A 19102-nucleotide genomic window follows, 5' to 3' on the forward strand; every position below is an offset into this window, starting at 1 on the left:
TGCCAGGGGTAGGACCCAGGGGAGACATGCCTGAACCTCTGATGATATAAGCATGTAAAACAAAGGTTCTAAGTCACCCACTTGAACAGCCCAGCCCCTATTTGCTCTGGATTATCGATATTGTAACATTGGTGGTCTTTTTTAAAACTATTGTTCAGTTTACATAAATAAATTTTAAAAAAAATCAAAAAAATCTTTCTTTTTAAACAATTTATTTAACGGTTTCTGAATTTGTCTATAAGCAAATGAAATTTATGAAAACCGACAGGTCGAGACAGGTGTTCCCATCCGGGTTCTTGGTTGCCAACAACATTCAAAATGGCGGTGACAGCATTAGTTGTGTGGTGTTCGATCAGCGTTAACAGAGAAAATGCGAAAAAGTAAACCGAAACACCAATAATCTAAGAACTGTGAATTAAATTCATTTTCTATACATCTTGTATAAAACATTTGTTCAAAATGGATGAACGGCATTGGTGGATTGCGGGTAAAATCCAAGAAACTTTTAAAATAGGTGGAAGTGATAATCCATCCGTGCTTGAAGAGTTTATGTGTGAAGAGTCGACACTGAATAGGGTTAACAAGTTTCTCAGTGCCGACGGACCATGCAGGTTGTTTCTATACTGTGAAAAATCCGAATCCGGTTGCTTGTCAATTAACGATTTGCGTGTCACGGGGAATTTGGCATCATTAAAAGACACAGATTTGGAGACTGTGACAATTTTATATTTTTTGAGAAATATAACTGAGAAGGATGTAGATGTGACAAAAATGAATAAAGAAATATTCTGTGGGGAACTCAAACATAATGCAATTGAGACTCTGAATACATTGCTTTCGGATATTTATATTCCTCTTTTTAAAGCACAAAAGAACTGGGACCAGAGTACTAAAGAAACACAAACTGGTCTTGTCCAGAGCATGGAGAAGTTTGTAATTGCTCTAAATGAAACAGCAGCATCTATGAACACATCTACACAGTGGGTAAGATAAATAGAACTTTAATTTTAAAAAATGTATTTCGTTTCTAATTGGCAGTTAAATAAATTCCCCAAACTTTACAAAGTTTTTAAGAAAAACATTTTAAAAAAATAAATTTTATTTAAATCCACTGATAAAATTAAAAATGAGAAAAATAACCATGGATGCAATGAGGACACTTTTTTTTTCTTCTTTTTTTTTAAAATATCGAATCAATTTTAGTGATACAATTTCATACATGTTTTGCAAAAAAATGTGATGTGCAGGGCAATTTTATACTGTTCATACCTTTTTCTTTGTTACTGTTTGATTTGTTTGTGAATATTATATAATGTTTTTAAGACGGTTTGTCCTTTGGACATTTCGTCCACAGATGATTCATCCACCGTACAATTCGTCCACGTACAATTCGTCCATCCACCTCGGACAATTCGTCCACTCAATTACAACATTCAGACCAATAAATCTAAAATGTTATTTCTTAGCCATTGAAATGGTTAATTATGTTTTTTTTGTGATAAACTACTAGTATATGAAACAAACTAAATTTTTGTGGCACTATCTACTTGAAATAAGTCGATTTGTTTTAGGTGCAGACTGAATAAAATTGTGAAATTGCATTAATAGTGTTGAGCGTGTATTGTTAATTACTTCACAATAGAGGCCAGAAACAATAGGCTATACCAGACAAGTCGAAACGTGAAGATTATCTTTACTCATAACCCTTCCCGCCCCGGAATTGGCCACTGGTGAAGTCAGAGGCTAAATGCGGGGTGGGCATGCCTGAACCTTCGAGATATGGGCACGTAAATAGAGTTCCCCTCCCCTTTATTTCAATAGATACCGTATACATTATTACAATCTGCACCTAACTTCTACTCAACTGTTCTTCAACGCTTTACCTCTTTGTACAGCCATGAATCCTCTCTTAAACTTTTCAGCTATACGCCACAAACTTTATATATTTTAATTTTGAGAGCTTGTTCAAAAATAGCGTCATAAATAAATTTGTAAATACAATAATCATAAATTTACTTTAATTGTCCCATTCCCTATTATAATTATAATATAACTATTATAGACTATATCTATCAAATTGTCCCCATCATACTTGGTAAACCACCACCCCCCCCCCCCCCCCCCCCCCCCCCCGCCGCAGGCAAAGCCACTGGTGATGTCAGAGATAGAGGCATGGCAAAGCTGTTAGGTTAGGTTACAATCTGCACTTCTGTGGCAATTCTCTATGTCGATATTCCACTAAAATAAAAAGAGTCTGTACATTTATTTAGTCTGTGGACAAAATATACGATAAAGAACTAATACAAAAATATATATATATGTATATAGTGGACAAATTATCCAAGAACAATTTTTGGCAGTGGACGAATCATCTCAAGTTCAACAGTGGACAAATTTATAGTGGACGAATCGTCTGTGGACGAAACATCCAGAGGACAAATCATCTGCATCCCTATATAACATATTTATGAAGTATAGAAATAGTATATTGTCAGTTATAATCATTTTTTTACCTTTATTTTTTTCAGATGCTGAAGCAACCAGAATATGTACTCAATGACTTCAAACAGCAAAGAGCTGCAGCTTTAGACCCCCAGTTTATTCAACAGTATGAAGAACTTGTGTCAGACTGGGTGAACACCATCGATACCATTCTGGCAGACACAACGGATGAGAGGTATATTGAAGAATATGGCTCACCTTTTCAACAGCTAAATTAACCACATGGAAAGAACATTGGTTTTGCAATTTTTTTATATTTGAAACAGCACTCGTTAGAAATCCTATGAAATTTTGTGATCACTAACTTCTTACACACCCATTGGTGAGAACATCATGTGCTATCTTTGATTACACATACTTGGTAACACACATGTACATGTGTTAACAATTTCAAGACATACAACTGGCTGCTCTTAGGTGATGACATGGGCCCCGTTCCACGAAAGAATTGTAACTAAGGTTAATTGTAGTGACCTACAGTGAATTTTACAACTGGCACCGTAAACTTTACAGCCGTTCCACAAAGCAACCTTATCGTAGTCGTAAGTGCCCCTTTAATGATTAAAATATTCTTTACGAAGAAGTACGAATTAGTTAAATAATGAATTGGTTACCGACTTTTTGGAACATCTTAGATGTATTCATTGGTATCGGACATCCATGAAGTAACTTTGATAGTTTATTTGCTAAGCGATAATTGCCAAATGCATAAGGCATGAGTTATCTCCCGTATTTTCGTCTGAAAGTCGTATGGCCTAGAATGTTTTTTCATCAAACGCCGAATTTTATAAAAGGTATTTGGTATATATTAGATCCATTTTTATACCAAAAGTTAGTATCCATCTTAGAAAATGACCAAATCATCATTTAACTGCCATTTGACAGCTACGTTAGTGGCTTACAACTGCCTCATACCTATTGTATATTTTCACAGTAATTTATGACGATAGTAATCAACACTGCGTCGTGGAACAGGCTGGCGATGGTAGAACAAAGTTAAGGTGGCGATGGTAGGCATTTACGAGGATAGTAGTTCTAAGATAGCTTCGTGGAACGGGGCTCAGGTCACCAATGCCATACGTCCAATAAAAAAAAAAACACAATGGAAATCAATTACACTGTGATGTATAGTTAACCTGACAGTAATGTATCTGTGATGCGTAAGTCGGCTAAAAGTATAACGTCTGTAAATAACTTTTAGTCGAAAAAGATGTTAAAATTTGCTTAAAACCAGGTTTTTGAGGATATGTAAGAAATGGAATAATACATTCATTTCCGTTAGATACCATTTATCTTACAACTTGGTGTTTAAAAACGTATCAAATTCGCTTTTGCTCGTTAGGTACATTTTAAAACAACTCGTGAGATAAATGATATCTAATTGTCACTCATGTATTATTTTCTGTTTAATCAATGGTCAGTTAATAACCAAATATAAAAGTGCATTAGTAATTGAGTTTATCAAGCATTTCTAATTTGACCAATAAATTAAGTATATATACATTTGAGTATACTTGAGTATGATATATGCAGTTACTTCCCTTTTAGTCCTAGTTCAGTTAAATTCATGTGACCAAAAAAAATAGATCTATGTAATGGAATTATTTTTCTTACCACAGATATGATGCTGTGGTAGATACATATCAGTTTATTCAGTATGCAAGTTTCCAAGATTTCTACACAATTTTACAACATTATAAATTGTGGTAACTGTTACTGATAAAAAATTTGAATATTCTGTGAATATTTTATTTTTTGGCCTTATATTTTAAGGGATGTGTTCTAGTAGTTTTTATCTTCATTGAGCATGAAGTTTCGTCTGATGCCCAGCACTATATTTAGTAGTACTAGGGTTTCTGCTAGAGAGTATGAATGGTAAAATTACATACCCTAAAATCTTAAAAATTAATGCATACATTTTTAAATGCAGTGTTATTATGCAGTTTTCAATAAAAGAAAAACCTTGGATGGGCATTTTTCTTCAAGGCTGGCAGGGATGACAATCTAGGATATATTTTATTGTGGCGTAAACCGATATTACTGACACCTTATAAAACAACAGTTTTCCTACAAATCACATTTCAGTGGTATCACAAATATATAAGAATAAAATATATATATATGAAGGTCACCTGACTATAAAAGTCATACCGGTCTCGGTGGCGTCATGGTTAGGCCATCGGTCTACAGGCTGGTAGGTACTGGGTTCGGATCCCAGTCGAGGCATGAGAGTGAGTGCTCCGCAAGGTTCAGTGGGTAGGTGTAAACCACTTGCACCGACCAGTGATCCATAACTGGTTCAACAAAGGCCATGGTTTGTACTATCCTGCCTGTGGGAAGCACAAATAAAAAATCCCTTGCTGCCCGTTATAAAAATAATAGCCTATGTGGTGACAGCGGGTTTTGTGTAAAAAACAGTGTCAGAATGACCATATGTTTGACGTCCAATAGCTGATGATAAGATAAAAAATCAATGTGCTCTAGTGGCGTCATTAAATAAAACAAACTTTACTTTTTTATAAAAGTCATCATCATTAGTTTCCATTGTGTCTGTTACAGACAGGTTTAAATAACTAATATTACCAATCACTAAACTAGTTTTGTTTTTGTACGTATAGGTTTTTGGACCCGAATGCTGGCCCACTGTCGGAGCTGGATCGTTGGCGTCGTCGGCAGAGACTGTTGACAAGTTTGACAGAGCAGCTGAAGAGCAAGGAATGCAAAGCTGTGATTGGTGTGCTCATCACTGCAAAGTCTAGACTGTTGAAGAAATGGAAATCTGTCGATGCAAGGTACCAGAATTTGAAGTGCATTGTAATTATACACATCAGGTGTGTTCCATAATGTTTATTGAAAATCTTTAAAAGACAACAATTCTATTTTACTGAATGGTAAGTCCATGTTATATACAACATTTGTAACTTTAATAATTGGTAATGGAATGGAATGTGTTAGAAGATGTAGTTAACAAAGAACGTAAAAACATTTCTAAGATTTACTATAAATCTTTTTGGATTAATATATACATACAGGATTTATTTATTTAAGGTTTTGTGCTGTATTTTTTCTATTTGAATTGTATATTTATGTTATCATAAGTCCTGATTGAAATTGTATGTTAGTTTTAGAACTATAGAGGTGTCATTCATCTTGAAAAAAAAAATCTTTTCTTTTTTAATATTATAGCATGTTTTAAAAATAAAAATAAAATAATATTTTTTGTGTGTATAGCATCACCGATGCTATGAATGACACGAAGGACAAAGTGAAGTATCTCGAGTCACTTCGTCGTGCATTTGACCACATGTATCACGAAGCCACACCTCACTCGATCATGAACATTGCCATCCCAGGTCTGACGAACAGCATCAAACAGATGGATTCAGTGTCTCGCTACTATGGCCGGGTTGGCTTTCTTGGACTGATTTTAACAAAGGTAATTTGTTTCTTAAGAGCCAAATTTTGCTCTGATCTGTTACATCAAAAATAAACATTTAGAACACTCAATAGTTGTTTTTGTGTTACAAAATATTTTGTTTTTAATTATAACTGCTAATTTTATAGAAAATAATATTATACTCTGTTTAAACCATATTCAGGTGGGACTGATGAAATCCACCGGTATACACAGAGTACTGGATTAGATGAGTGTTGTACAGCTATTATTGCAGGATAGGTCCATGAGACTTCTGGTTTACTCAGAAATGTTAGTTTGGTCCACTGTACTTTACTAATCAGGCATATTGGCTTGCATTAAAACTAACATTTGGAAATATTGAAAACTGAAATTATTAACAAAAAAACATCTTTATAGAAGGATGGGACAGACTATAGATTATTTCAACTTTTGGGGAAAATATATTTGCTCCACCTAGTTTCCCCCAACTCCACCTCCGAATTTCTATTCGGGTTTACTCATAAAACCCTGACTCACTTTTGTTTTCATGTATAATTTAGTTTTTCTTATTTCAGTATAATACATGTATTAAAAAAATTACAATGCATACTAACAAACCACTTGTTAAAATGGTGGGCTGGGCTAATCAGAATACCAATTTGTATTTGAACAGGTGACTAATCAGATTGTCATGGCATGTAAAGATCACATCAAATCCGCGACTGTGAGTGCAATAGATGACAAGGACAGACTGTGGCAGAAGATATCTGAAGAGGTTAATGAGAAAGACATAGTGACAACAGGTGACCCACAACAGAAGGTGCCACGGGGCCAAGTTGAGGCCAAGTCTAAGGTAATATTTAACACCCTGATTAATTCCAGTCTGTCATTTGTTATAAATGTTTGGATAGGCCAAATTGATCTCCCATAACTTAAAACCCCCATTCCAGTCTGTAATCACCATTTTGTTAAGAATATTTTGATTGGCAACACTGATATTCTGTCGTTACAAAAAGTATGGCAAATCCTTGAATAGAGGCCTGCCTTGTATAAACATCTGCCTCGATTAGAGGCCAAGTCTTTGAATGACGTAAAATAAAAAAATAAAAATAGAGGCCTGCCGTGCATAAAGGCTTTGTCGGGATAATGACTTCTGTTCAATGATGTAAAAAGTATATAACCACATGACGAGAATAGGAAAGTTTGTTCATCTAATAATCTTATATCCTCAATACCACACACTCTCGAAACAAAAGAATGTGAGATAAGCGATCGACTTTGTTAAATTCTGATATGCAAGGAATGATAAAACACTGCACCACTTTTAACACATTTGAAAGATTATTATTATTTGACCAAATTGTTTAATATTGAATTTTTTTATTTATTTTTCAATTAGGTGTCACGTGGTAAAAGTAAGGATGTGAAAGAAATTGGAGTCAGTGATGACAGCCTATATGGTCGACTGCGAGCCTGTCTGACACTGCAGGGCTTTTATCGAGAAACTCTACGATCACTTCGAGACTCACTAGGAAACACTCAGAATCTGTCTCATTTCTCATCTGTTAGCAGTTTTATTCAAGTCAACAATATAGGCACACGGTATATTTTTGTTGTCAGATTTTTCACTTTCTTATCCCCATTCACAAAAAAACAAGAAACCCTCCAACATCATAACATTGGGAATATCAGCATGTCGCTTTTATAAAATGTATTATTAAAAAAATATATATACATGTACATTGTAGATTTATAAAATTTCAAAGATGAAATGAATATTCTATAATAATATCAGTGTTCTACTTAATTTATTTAGCTGATCACAAAAGATATGATTTTAGCAAAATAACTGACTTACTTTGTAAGTAATTTTGAGAAAAATGCTTCCATTTATTTTTATTTACTGCTGAACATAATAACATGCCATTTAAACATATACTTGATAAATGAGATATAGAATTATTTTAATTTTTAAAAGTGTTTAAAAAAGAAAAGAAAAAAAGCCATAGCACTTCTTCAGTGTATGATGTATTCTACATGTTGTTACAGGCCACGAGGTCCCAGTGTGAAAGGAGCCCAGAGTACATCCCCGTCACGACGAGCCACGTCCACAGTGGGAGATGGGTATGGACATGGAGTTTCTCTGGCAGATGAAGATGCCATCCTGCACCACATGGACCTGTTCTGTAACCGGATTAGACATCTGCTTGATGTCATTAACACCATTTCACAGTACACCAAGTGAGATCTCTTAACTTCATCATTATATATCAGGGGCCTGAAAAAAAACAATAACCCTACTGAATAATGGATTGTTTATTAAGTATGGGGATTGAAACTTTTATGTTTCACACCCATTACTCTGTGGATATTTGCCACCTTCAGTGAAAATGTGAGGCCCACAGGAAATATTGTTAAAATAGCAACAGATTCAATTTTGTAAATTTTAAAAATGTTTGTGCCAGACAGGAGGGTAATAAGTGTAATGAGCATCACATTGCTTTTACTTAAAAAGTCCAGTCTGTTGCTATTTTTACAATATTTGACCTATGGACCTAAAATGTTTACTGAAGGTGGCAAATATACATATAGTAATGGGTGTAAAATATTAAAGTTACAAACTCCATACCTTTTTTTAATACAATTCCATATTCAGTAGGGTTATCGGTTTTGGCACCACCAGATATAGTTTATTACCTTATACAGACCTAGCAGTCAATCTAGCACTTTAGGTTTCCTACTCTTAAATAGTTAGCCTTTGTATTTTTTGTTTTTTTATCCCCTCCTTTGTAAATTTCACAATTAACACAATGGCACACCTGATGTTTCTTCCTATGTAATGTTTCAAAGCAAGCAGTTTCAAGTGTAATTTGAAAACGTCTCAGATGTTATCGCAATGCATGTAATATGCACCCAATAACGTGTATTTTGATCACTCCCATAAAAGGTTTTGTGGAGCTATATGCCACTCCATTAAATTGTCTTAACAACAGTTATGCTTTAAGTTGTGCCATTTCATTACAACTGTTGCATAGTTAAGATGTTTTTTTAAAGGTTTGTTTTGTTAAATAATCTGTAAATTTAACGTGTGTGTGTGTGTGTGTGTGTGTGTGTGTGTGTGTGTGTGTGTGTGTGTGTGTGTGTGTGTGTGTGTGTGTGTGTGTGTGTGTGTGTGTGTGTGTGTGTTGGTGTGTCTATATATATATATACAGTAGAATCTCGTTGGTTCGATCCCGGAAGGGTCGAAGACACCGCAACGCTCGAACCAAAAACAAAGTCCCAAGTTTTTTGTTCGGTAAACCCTTATATTAACTGCTGAAGGGTCGAACACATCCAGGGTCGATTATAAGCCTTCGCTCGAACTAAATTGTCGGCCCCATCTATGTTAATAGCTATATTTCCCTCGAACTGGTGATCCATCAAATATCAATTAGGCCAAAAAAAATAAACAAAAGAGTTGGTGATCGTCCTTTTGATCACACAAATCGGTGGATGGGGGGGGGGGGGGGGGGGGGGATGAGGTTGGGTTTTGTTTTCTGTGAAAAACTTTATAAAACCCTGGAAACCAGGAGTAGCAGTCAACAGCGCATGCGCCTGGATGTTGTAGTTCCTTCACTGGCCGCCAGATGGACCTGGTGATGGTTTAACCCGTTATGGTGCTTACGAAAGTTGAATTGCTGCTACCTCGACGCATTTTTAACAGCTTTTAACAAACTAAAAAATAAAATAATTTCAGGGGCTGGCGCATTTTTCAGGTACAGACGGGGACGATCATCAACCGCCAAACAGGACTAACAGTTGCTGCGCTTGCGCAGTTGGTTATTATAACCTTTGGATTAATTATTTAGGCGGAACGAACTATAGAAAGAAAAAAAGAAATGTTTTATTTAACGACGCAGACATAGATGAATCGGGGAATCGCAACACTAGCTATGCAATCCTTTTGTCACCACACTTGTCATGTTTGTTAACGACTATCGGCACTGATCTTTCAAGTACAGCTAGTGTTACCGCAACTGTTAAATGAACCGTGATACCAATCAAACAATTAGTGCACAAACGGGCCTCAGCATAAAGCGTTACTTTGAAAACGACTACATTTCTGAAAAGTGGACAGTGCTGCGTTTTTTAATGTTGAAATATTCAAATTGTTTAGTAATAAATTCATGTAAATACAGATTAAGAATTTGCCATTTATTTATTTGAGTTCAGTGCATTTACGTGTATTGCACAATTTGTATCTAATTCAACTTTCTAACTAATGTTACGAAAATGTCCGATGTTGACCGAATGGTTCGGTCGAACTACCCGATGGGTCGAACACTTTCACGAGCACCGGCGGGGTTCGAGCCAACGGGATTTAACTGTGTGTGTATATATATATATATATATATATATATATATATATATATATATATATATATATATATATATATATATATATATATATATAGCAGGGGTGGGGGAAAATAAAATTTGTCAATCGGTCCCACGTGATGTCATCACTACCGGGGGGGAGGGGGGGGGGGAGAAGAAAGGAATAGAAATAAAAATTATAAAATCATTTAAAAGGTGATATTTGCCAAATAGTGTTTTAAAAACAAAATCATATTAGCATCTGTATATTTTTATCTTGAATCATGAACGCGAAACGATAAACATCAAAACATGAAAGAAAAACAAAATGTTTGATCACATCAGCGAAAAAAACAAATTATATATATTTTACATAATGGAATAAATAATATAAAAAAGGAATAAAAGTCATGCATCTTAACTCCCATATATGTATAAAAAGTACCAGTATTCAGTACTGTCCTGAAAATTAATAAACAATAACACCGTTGGAGCATTTGACAACTTGAGCTAGCACACGTTTAGACAAAGCAATTAATAACGCTGTTGCCGATTGGATGACATTTGACCTCTCCTGGCTCTAAAGACAGCTGGTTTAGCTATTCCAGCTCACTCCCACTTTAAAAAAAGAAGGTGTAAACCTTTTTTTTATTATTTTAAAGTCCTTTATAATTATTTGATACACTACACTGAAAAGTCAACAAGAAACACATTTATAGATTATTTCAGTATATTTTATGCTATTTCAAGCATTTTGTATTTCGCAAAAGCTTTTTGCCTCAGATTCTGACACTTGATGATGATCCGACAGAGCTCTGAACACAGGCATTGACGTGTTGATTGTGACCAGTTGCAAACTCTGGGTCCTTTGTTTTAATTGGAGTGTAATACCTTGGTAGCTTTCTCACCAAGAATGATGTTATTGTTAACGTCTGTTTTATCTCGTGACTAGCCTAGTGGCAGTAGATTGATTGTAGGTCCGACTTATGGCAGACTTTAAAATCACAGACATCTGAAACACCAGTCAGTTTGACCACTATTTATTTATTTATTATTATTTTAAATCATGCACAAGATACCAATGTCTGGGCAGGCCGATCCAATTGGCGGATAGGAATTTGTTCCTATAATAGAAATGGATAGGTGCTTCGGACCGACAAGAATGACAAAAGTGGGACTGGCAAACGCACATTTTTAAAAAATAATTTCGGTCTCAGAGATCGAGAATCGGTCCCAGACCAGGGAAAAAGGGCTTTTCCCCACCCCTGATATATAGTGGTTTTCTGTTTATGGAAAAGAAAAGAAGAAACTATACTTTTGACATGCTAGTATGTGAGTGGGAAACAGTTTATGTGTATTAATCTGCATCTAATTATTGATAATTTTATTTTAAAGAATGGTCAAGACAGCCGCTTGTATTCCACGACCAAGGAAGGAAGATCTTATGCCTGATGAGGACCAAGAACTGGATGAGAGATACAGGTTCAAGAAGGTCAAGCCTGAACCAGTGTATGTTCAAGGTAAATAACTCTTGAAATAACTCTTCATTTGATTTCAGAATCAATTCATGGCAATGTGTGTAGATGTGATAAGGGATGTGATATGGCTCAGTTGTAAGGCATCTGCCTTTTTTATATAAAAGTTTACTCATAACTTGTTTCCCCTAAGGATAGTAGTGTGGTTTGAACATATGACCAATGGGATGGCCAAAAATTCTTTTAATGCATACTGTTCATAAAATAAAAGTTTTCTTAAGTTGAGACAGAATATAGATATTCTATATTGTTTACATGCACATAATTGTTGCACAATAGATTCACCAACAGTCATTTTGTATGTGTTCCATGAAAACAGTTTATAATTGTTTGGTTTATTCTCAGTTTTATGTAAATATTATTTTAAATTGGTGTGTATGTATTCCAGATACTGATGAAACACCAACAGTTGCAGTGTCAGGCAGTACCTCATCTCCTGACCGCATTCTGGTTTCCATCACAGAGGCTGACGAAATTGTTGATGATCCGTCTGATGCAGACCTCAAAGATGAAAAGAACTCGACAAACATCAGACGGGCAGATGAGGCCTATGAAGTGGATTCAAGGGAAGGTCTTACAGAAGAGGAAATCGAAGTTCTGAGTATGGCAACATTGGCATTGCAGGAGATAATTATATGATTGAATAGTGGGCAATTACTCTGTGTTTTCATATCAAGGTTATAAATAGATGATTGGAGTTTGTATCTTAATGGTGATAATTTATTTTATCACTCGTAAAAAATTAGTGACCATAAATCTTCACAAAAATTAAATCATTGACTCATAAGGTACATGACAACTTTAAGTGTAAGTATTACTTCTATTAGTTTTTGTGCCCAGCTCTGTCAAAAACTAAGTGATAGTTCAGCCTAATTTTATACAGATTCTTGTCATGCATAAATGAATAACACTTCATTGACATTTTTTTAAATGACATATTTGCCATTAGGTGTTTTGGCAGTATGTTTTTTCTTCATCATATTGTGGAAATGTCAAGTACATATAAAATTCACATTCACATTTGGAGCCCATGTGTCAGATTGCAATACGATTTTTAAAATATTTATTTTTGGTTGTAGGAGCATATTACCCAGAGTTTGAGGAAGATGATGGACCAAGTATTTCTACCATTATTGAAATGCATGTCAACAAAATGGTTGGCTCAATGGCAGAGAATATCACGACCAAAACCATGTTGGATGTTGAGTCAAAGGTGTGTCTTGAACCTATTGTTCCAGCCACACCTCTCTTTCTTCCCTAACAGTTATCCTGATATGTTACATATAAATGCATGATATCATATAATAGAAAGCTTTTGACAATGGAAGATTCTTAGTCTGGCAGAATAAGGGTTATATCTTGAACTAGGGTGCATACAATGTTTTAGGATGGTTTTATGTCATTTAGGGTCTCCTGATTCAGAAACTGCATGGTGACACTTTGTCATCAATGAACAATTTTTTTTATGGTCATTTTACAAACACCACCCCAGGCAAAAAAAGAAGTTTTTTCAGTTAGACATGCTATAATGTTTTATCTGTTCAGTTGATTGAATAATGGTGAAAATTGTAAGGACTTTGGGGGGCCTACACTTGTGTAATTCATCTGTATACGTATTCTAAAAAGAAAAAAAACCCTCCATTATGTTTTCTTCATTTTGCCATTACTTGTTATGTTGCTGCATAAAAGTATTTCTCAAAATATTTTATCAAACGTTTATATTCTAATCCTATCATGTTGATAAAATATTTTACTGCATCACTGCCAGGTGTAGAATTTTTATCTTAACACCATCTCCGTGTATGATGTTTTAGGACAATGACAAGTTTGATGAGCACTACAAGAAATTCATTTTGGTAGTCCAAGATTTAGAGACATTTCTGTCAGCTTACCTTCATGTGATATTTCTGAGAAAGATGAAAACACAACAAGGGCTTGACATCATTACAAGGTAAGTGGCATGCTTGATGTTGCAGTGTTTCTTTAGTTAATTGCTAGTCACCTCCATGTCACACACTACATTCATCCTTAGTGTTGCTCTAATGTAAGAATGGATTTTTTTTAAATCAGTTTTTGCATATGATTTCAAACAGTGTTATGGTAGAGGGATTAAAATTGAGGTGTGAGCTTCTTAATGCATGTGATCATATTGTTTGACATGCAGAAGATATTAATAGCTTGTTTTTACCATTAACCACTTAATATTTTTTTAACAATGATTCTTGATTTCAGATTTACTCCCATTCAAAACAGACCTGGAATTCGTGGATCGTTGGCTGAAAAATTTGTCGAGATTTTCAACTGGTATGAAGGAGATCTTGATGAAGTTCAAAAAATGTATGAGCGCAACAAGGTAATGTTTATTTTTACATTGGTTGTCTTTATTTTTGTATTTGGAAGTGGGATGTAGCCCAGTGATAAAGTGCTTACCTAATGTGAGGTCGGTCTAGAATTGATCCCTGTTGGTGGGGCCATTGGACTATTTCTCATTCCAGCCAATGCTCTACAAGTAGTGTAACAAAGGCTGTGGTATGCACTGTTTTGTCTGTAGAATGCAGCAGATAAAAGATCCCTTGCTGCTATCAGAAATAGTAACCCATTGTATCTCAGATTTTTACTTGATTTTCACTTGATTGCCTATTTGATTTAAGATGTTTTGTGTTAACAGGAACATCCACAGACAGTGAGAAATGCCCCTCCAGTAGCAGGCGCCATCAGCTGGTCACGTCAGTTACTGAAGAGGATTGAAGACCCAATGAAAGTGTTCCGTGACAACAAGGCAGTCTCACAGTTGTCGGACTTCAGTCGAATTGTTCGCATTTACAATCGACTTGCAACTGTTCTAGTCACTTTTGAAAGTTTGTGGTTCACCCAATGGAAAAACCGAATTGACTTGGCCAGGGCTGGTTTGCAGGCAACTCTTTTTGTGCACCATCCGCTGACTAATGAAATTGTAGTCAATGCTGATGAGAGGTATGGTTTGTTTTTCATACATAAAAAGGAGCAGTAGTAGACTAAAGAAGCCTATCCTAGTTCTGTCCATATGATATATCTAAGTTATTGTTAATTGATATTATTGTTGAAAACTGGAAGGAATGCTTCTAGAAATCTGAACTATTGAATTCCATTGCTAAAGATGTTTTTAAAAAAAACAAAAAAACAAAGTGAGACTTCCTAGTAAAAATTATTTAAATTGCAAATAACATTCCTTTATAGTATAAATCCAGTTTAAAGACACTTAAAATAATGAGTACATTTATACAAGAGATAAAAGTCTTCTGGATGTTTCCGGAATTCTGCATTTTAAGCACCATCCAAAAACTGTTCCTGTCTTTGTAGTTGGATAAAAAGTTACAATAAAGGTTTTCTGGATGGTTTCTTCAATGTCAATTTTATCTTTGCTTAGAAAAACATTCATAAACAAAATAATTAAGATATAATAATTTTAACTTTTTACTTGACTCTCAAATACTTTGTCTGTGTTAATGATTCCAGAGTTTTAGAGTTAATCCATGAGGCCAAATGGCTGACCAGACTCGAAGTTCCGATTCCGGAATCAGCAGCAGCGATTATGCAGCAGGAAGGCCGCTTCAAGAACTACAAGAGTCACCTGGAGTTGGTGTTGACCGAGTACCGGAAAGTGTGCAAGTCCATTCCCGAGCCACTGCGCAAACTGTTCACATCACACATGGAGTTTGTAGAACAACAACTGCAGCCAGGACTAGCCACCCTGGCCTGGAACAGCATGAATATTGGTAAGTTCTGGTTGTGCATTTGTTGAGGAACCTGTTTAGATAGTTACACAGATAGGTTATTGAATGTCTATTTTCACCCAGGTTGTAGGTGGTCAGAATTGTTAAATTAACTTTAAAAAGTGGTTATGGTATTTGATAAAGCATTTTAACAATAAATTAATTTACATCTGTCTCATGGAATTTTTTATAGGCCCTTTATTAGCGTTTTATTTCTACACCTCCTTATGTTATGTTTGCAGTAAAAATGTGCACACATTATAAGAGTTTAGCTATAGTTATTAGAAAATAAGTCTCTATTTTAAATAGAGATTTTATCAAATATTTGGAAGGCCATACTAGCAAGGAGTAACACAAAACAGATATTGTACAAAATGTGCCTTTTATAAATAAATCAGTGGATTTATTTTTATTTCCGACTGAAGTGTGTTAGCCAGCTTTTGCATAGGGCTAGATAAATAAGCCAGGTATGAGCAACTGACGTCATCACTCATATTTTAAAAGGATTGATGTCATAACTTACGTTTTTAATTTTTTTTTTAATTACTTAATATTTTGTCAAGTTGTCATTTAACATTGAATGGAAGTTTAAACAATATTTTAACAAATTAATATTTTAAACTTTTTATTTATAGTGATGTTGTTACATATCTATATTGTTGTAGAATGTGAACTATATTTTGCACAGACAGTTAAATGAGTTTGTATGTGAAATCCTTACGAATGGTTCATGAATAAAAACACCTTAGTTTACAAATGTTTTTGTTTCTGTAATTAAGTGGGCTAGAAAATTAATTAGTCACCATAGTGTCGTAAAGCTCAGTCCTCAAAAAAACCCAAACAAGTATGTGGAATTGTCTTATCTATACCTCACAACAGCGATAGATTCTATTGTTATTGCAGACTGTTTTCAACCATTGTATTTGGACTAGATATTAGAACCTGAATTCTGCTTGCCTTACAGATGCCTTCCTACATCAGATTCATTCAGCAACAATGGCGTTGAAAAACCTGGGACAGAAAGTGAATGATTTGATGGAGAGCAAAGTGACCAATGTCATCAACAAGATTTCAAAATTCTCTCTCTTTGACACTGAGACTGCATTCTCAAAAACTTGGGTAAGAAGTGAATTAGCACATAATTGACCTCTGAGACCACTTTTTCAAAAATGGGTGATTAGTGAATTGGTACATAATAGACCTCTAAGAATACTTTCCTGAAGAAACTAAGTAGAAAAGATATATCTGATACATGATTTTTCATCTTATTTTTAGCTTAGGGAGAAGCTTTTCAGAAATGTTTTGTTTAATGTTTATGTAATTTATTTTAACAGTTAAAGTGAATTTTTAAGATTTTAAAGTGCTTTGTAAGTTCCTAGTTTTTATTAAGTTATTTATTATTTGTAAATCACCATCTGTTTCCTTAGGTTTTTTAATAGATATTTTTCACAATGAATCGGGGTTAAATCATTAGCTAAAAGTCTTAGATTGTGTTCAGTTTGCCTTAAAATAAATATTCTTTATCTTTTCAGTTTTTAAATATTTGTACTTTTAGTATTTAACTTGTATAATTGTAGCCTCTAGAAGAGTTTCGAACCGAGATGCTATCAAACATCAAGCTCCATTCTTCCACACTAAAACAGTATGTGGACACAGTCTTGGAAGGGCTACAGAGTGTGGCACATATTTTGACAACTAAGAAGGTAAAAAGAAATTTGATAATCAGTATGTTAATGTTCTCACAAACGTAAAATATTATGACATATTTAATAAAACCAAACCACTAACATGCTAATCCCATACTTAATATCACCATCATGTACTTTTGATATGTTGTAGACCAACATCCCTTACCCTTCCCCACCCCAATGAGCTATAGAACTGTAAGTACTCGACACCAATGAGGAGGTTCTAGACAAGAAATATTATGGTAATAATTGTTATTTTGAAATGGAATGTAGCAGGTAGAGTAATAATAAAAGTTCAGGGTTTCTGCCAGAGGATACAGAGGGTAAAATTATATACCCGAAAATCTTGGAAATTAATGGATATATTTTTATGATTTGTCAAAGCACATGAAATGCAGTGACCATTTTCAAACCATTTTACACTCGTAACCAAACCTGTCAACCTTTAGTGAAGAGAAAGCAGGAGGTGTGTGTTAAGAAAGCAGGATATTTTTTTTAATGCACACAATTTAACACAAGTTTTTAAAAAGTATTACAGTAAGATATATGAACACTACATAATGTCATGTATACTTGTCAACCTTAGATCTTGACATTTAAAAAAAAAGAAAAAAAAAAAAAGATATATATATATATATAGTAGTCGTTTTCGAGTTGAAGGACGCTATTTTATAGAGTGCTCAACCGTGTGGGAGCCAGATATATCGTTAAAAAGTGTATGTTTTTCTCTTCATGTATGGAAAAACATACATTTTTTAACGATATATATATATATATATATATATATATATATATATATATGTATATATATATGTTTAAATATTATGATTTAATGCATATTTTAAAAAAATAACTCTTTTGTCCAAAAATGTTAAGAACACTAACAAAATATTTCAACATTAATTAATACACTTACAAGTTACATCATTGTTATTTGTGGTTTGTGAAAAGTAGACCTAAGACAAATTTATATAAATCTTATAAATTAATATTCAGTTTTTACTATAAATTAGATATCAATTTTCAGCTCGCTGATTGTAAGAACCCTGTTCGTGGTGCCAACCTGCTTGTTAATGCAAGGGCACAAGGGCAGAAGAAAAACACGGTTAGGAAACTATTAATGGTTGAAGGTTCACTGCATGCTTGAACTGTTGATTACTTAAATATGCCTTTTCATATAATTACCTTTGTTTGATCATTCATTTCTTGAATATGTTTTTTCTATTGTTGTTAATATACATCAATTATAATAATTGATATCCTGAAGTTTAACTTTCACAAATACACAAATGTGCAAATCTTTTTATTTAATAAAATTAATATATATTTTGTGTTAAAAAGAGCATGAAAGATTTGATTGATATTGAAATTGTCGGATACATATACTAAATTGTTGTTCTTCTGATCTGTAATTTTTTGCACACATGTAATTCTCATGTTGTATTTTGTGTATTTAAGTTTCTGTTTTGTTTTTACCCCATTGTATGCAGTGATGTATGAATATCTTTTATCAGACAGCAAAAACAGCAACCAAAATTTAAAGTATGAATTTAAAGGCTGACATGAATTCCTGAGGCAAATACCTTTTCTGTTTTACATAAAATGCATATAGAGCTAATACACACAGTTACCAGGTCCCCGTGTTACGAAGCAATCTTAGTGCTAAGATTACCTTAAGTCCATAAGGTAGCTATGCGCTTAAGATAATCATAGAACTAAGATCACTAAGTAAAATGGGGCCCAGGACGGCTAAAAACATTGGATTTGTCAAAAATTATGATTAATGCAGTAAGTTATAGGTTTTGTGTAATTTATCTGTTAAAAAAATACCTGCAATTGCCAGATCAATACCTTTAATAGGATTTGGGTATT

The 19102-nt window shown here is 34.2% G+C and overlaps 1 protein-coding gene across 16 annotated transcripts in view; it reads left to right on the top strand.

The window, feature by feature from the left end:
• The first annotated feature begins 340 nt into the window (after nucleotides 1-340).
• Nucleotides 341-19102, top strand: part of LOC121372756 (dynein gamma chain, flagellar outer arm-like) — a 141385-nt gene continuing 122623 nt past the window's right edge. For 15 of the 16 annotated variants that reach the window (XM_041499253.1, XM_041499256.1, XM_041499260.1 and 12 more), the window contains exons 1-17: nucleotides 341-984; nucleotides 2529-2677; nucleotides 5121-5294; nucleotides 5734-5938; nucleotides 6573-6752; nucleotides 7299-7501; nucleotides 7949-8140; nucleotides 11651-11775; nucleotides 12179-12391; nucleotides 12870-13003; nucleotides 13605-13741; nucleotides 14023-14143; nucleotides 14459-14763; nucleotides 15286-15545; nucleotides 16507-16661; nucleotides 17120-17245; nucleotides 18258-18335. In XM_041499253.1, coding sequence (XP_041355187.1) covers nucleotides 460-984; nucleotides 2529-2677; nucleotides 5121-5294; nucleotides 5734-5938; nucleotides 6573-6752; nucleotides 7299-7501; nucleotides 7949-8140; nucleotides 11651-11775; nucleotides 12179-12391; nucleotides 12870-13003; nucleotides 13605-13741; nucleotides 14023-14143; nucleotides 14459-14763; nucleotides 15286-15545; nucleotides 16507-16661; nucleotides 17120-17245; nucleotides 18258-18335 — 3282 coding nt within the window. In that variant the 5' untranslated portion in view covers nucleotides 341-459. The remainder of the gene's footprint in view (nucleotides 985-2528; nucleotides 2678-5120; nucleotides 5295-5733; nucleotides 5939-6572; nucleotides 6753-7298; nucleotides 7502-7948; nucleotides 8141-11650; nucleotides 11776-12178; nucleotides 12392-12869; nucleotides 13004-13604; nucleotides 13742-14022; nucleotides 14144-14458; nucleotides 14764-15285; nucleotides 15546-16506; nucleotides 16662-17119; nucleotides 17246-18257; nucleotides 18336-19102) is intronic. The other variant, XM_041499263.1, reaches the window with a different exon arrangement.

The sequence above is a fragment of the Gigantopelta aegis genome, chromosome 4 (genome assembly GCF_016097555.1).
Source record: "Gigantopelta aegis isolate Gae_Host chromosome 4, Gae_host_genome, whole genome shotgun sequence".
Lineage (NCBI taxonomy): Eukaryota > Metazoa > Mollusca > Gastropoda > Neomphalida > Peltospiridae > Gigantopelta > Gigantopelta aegis.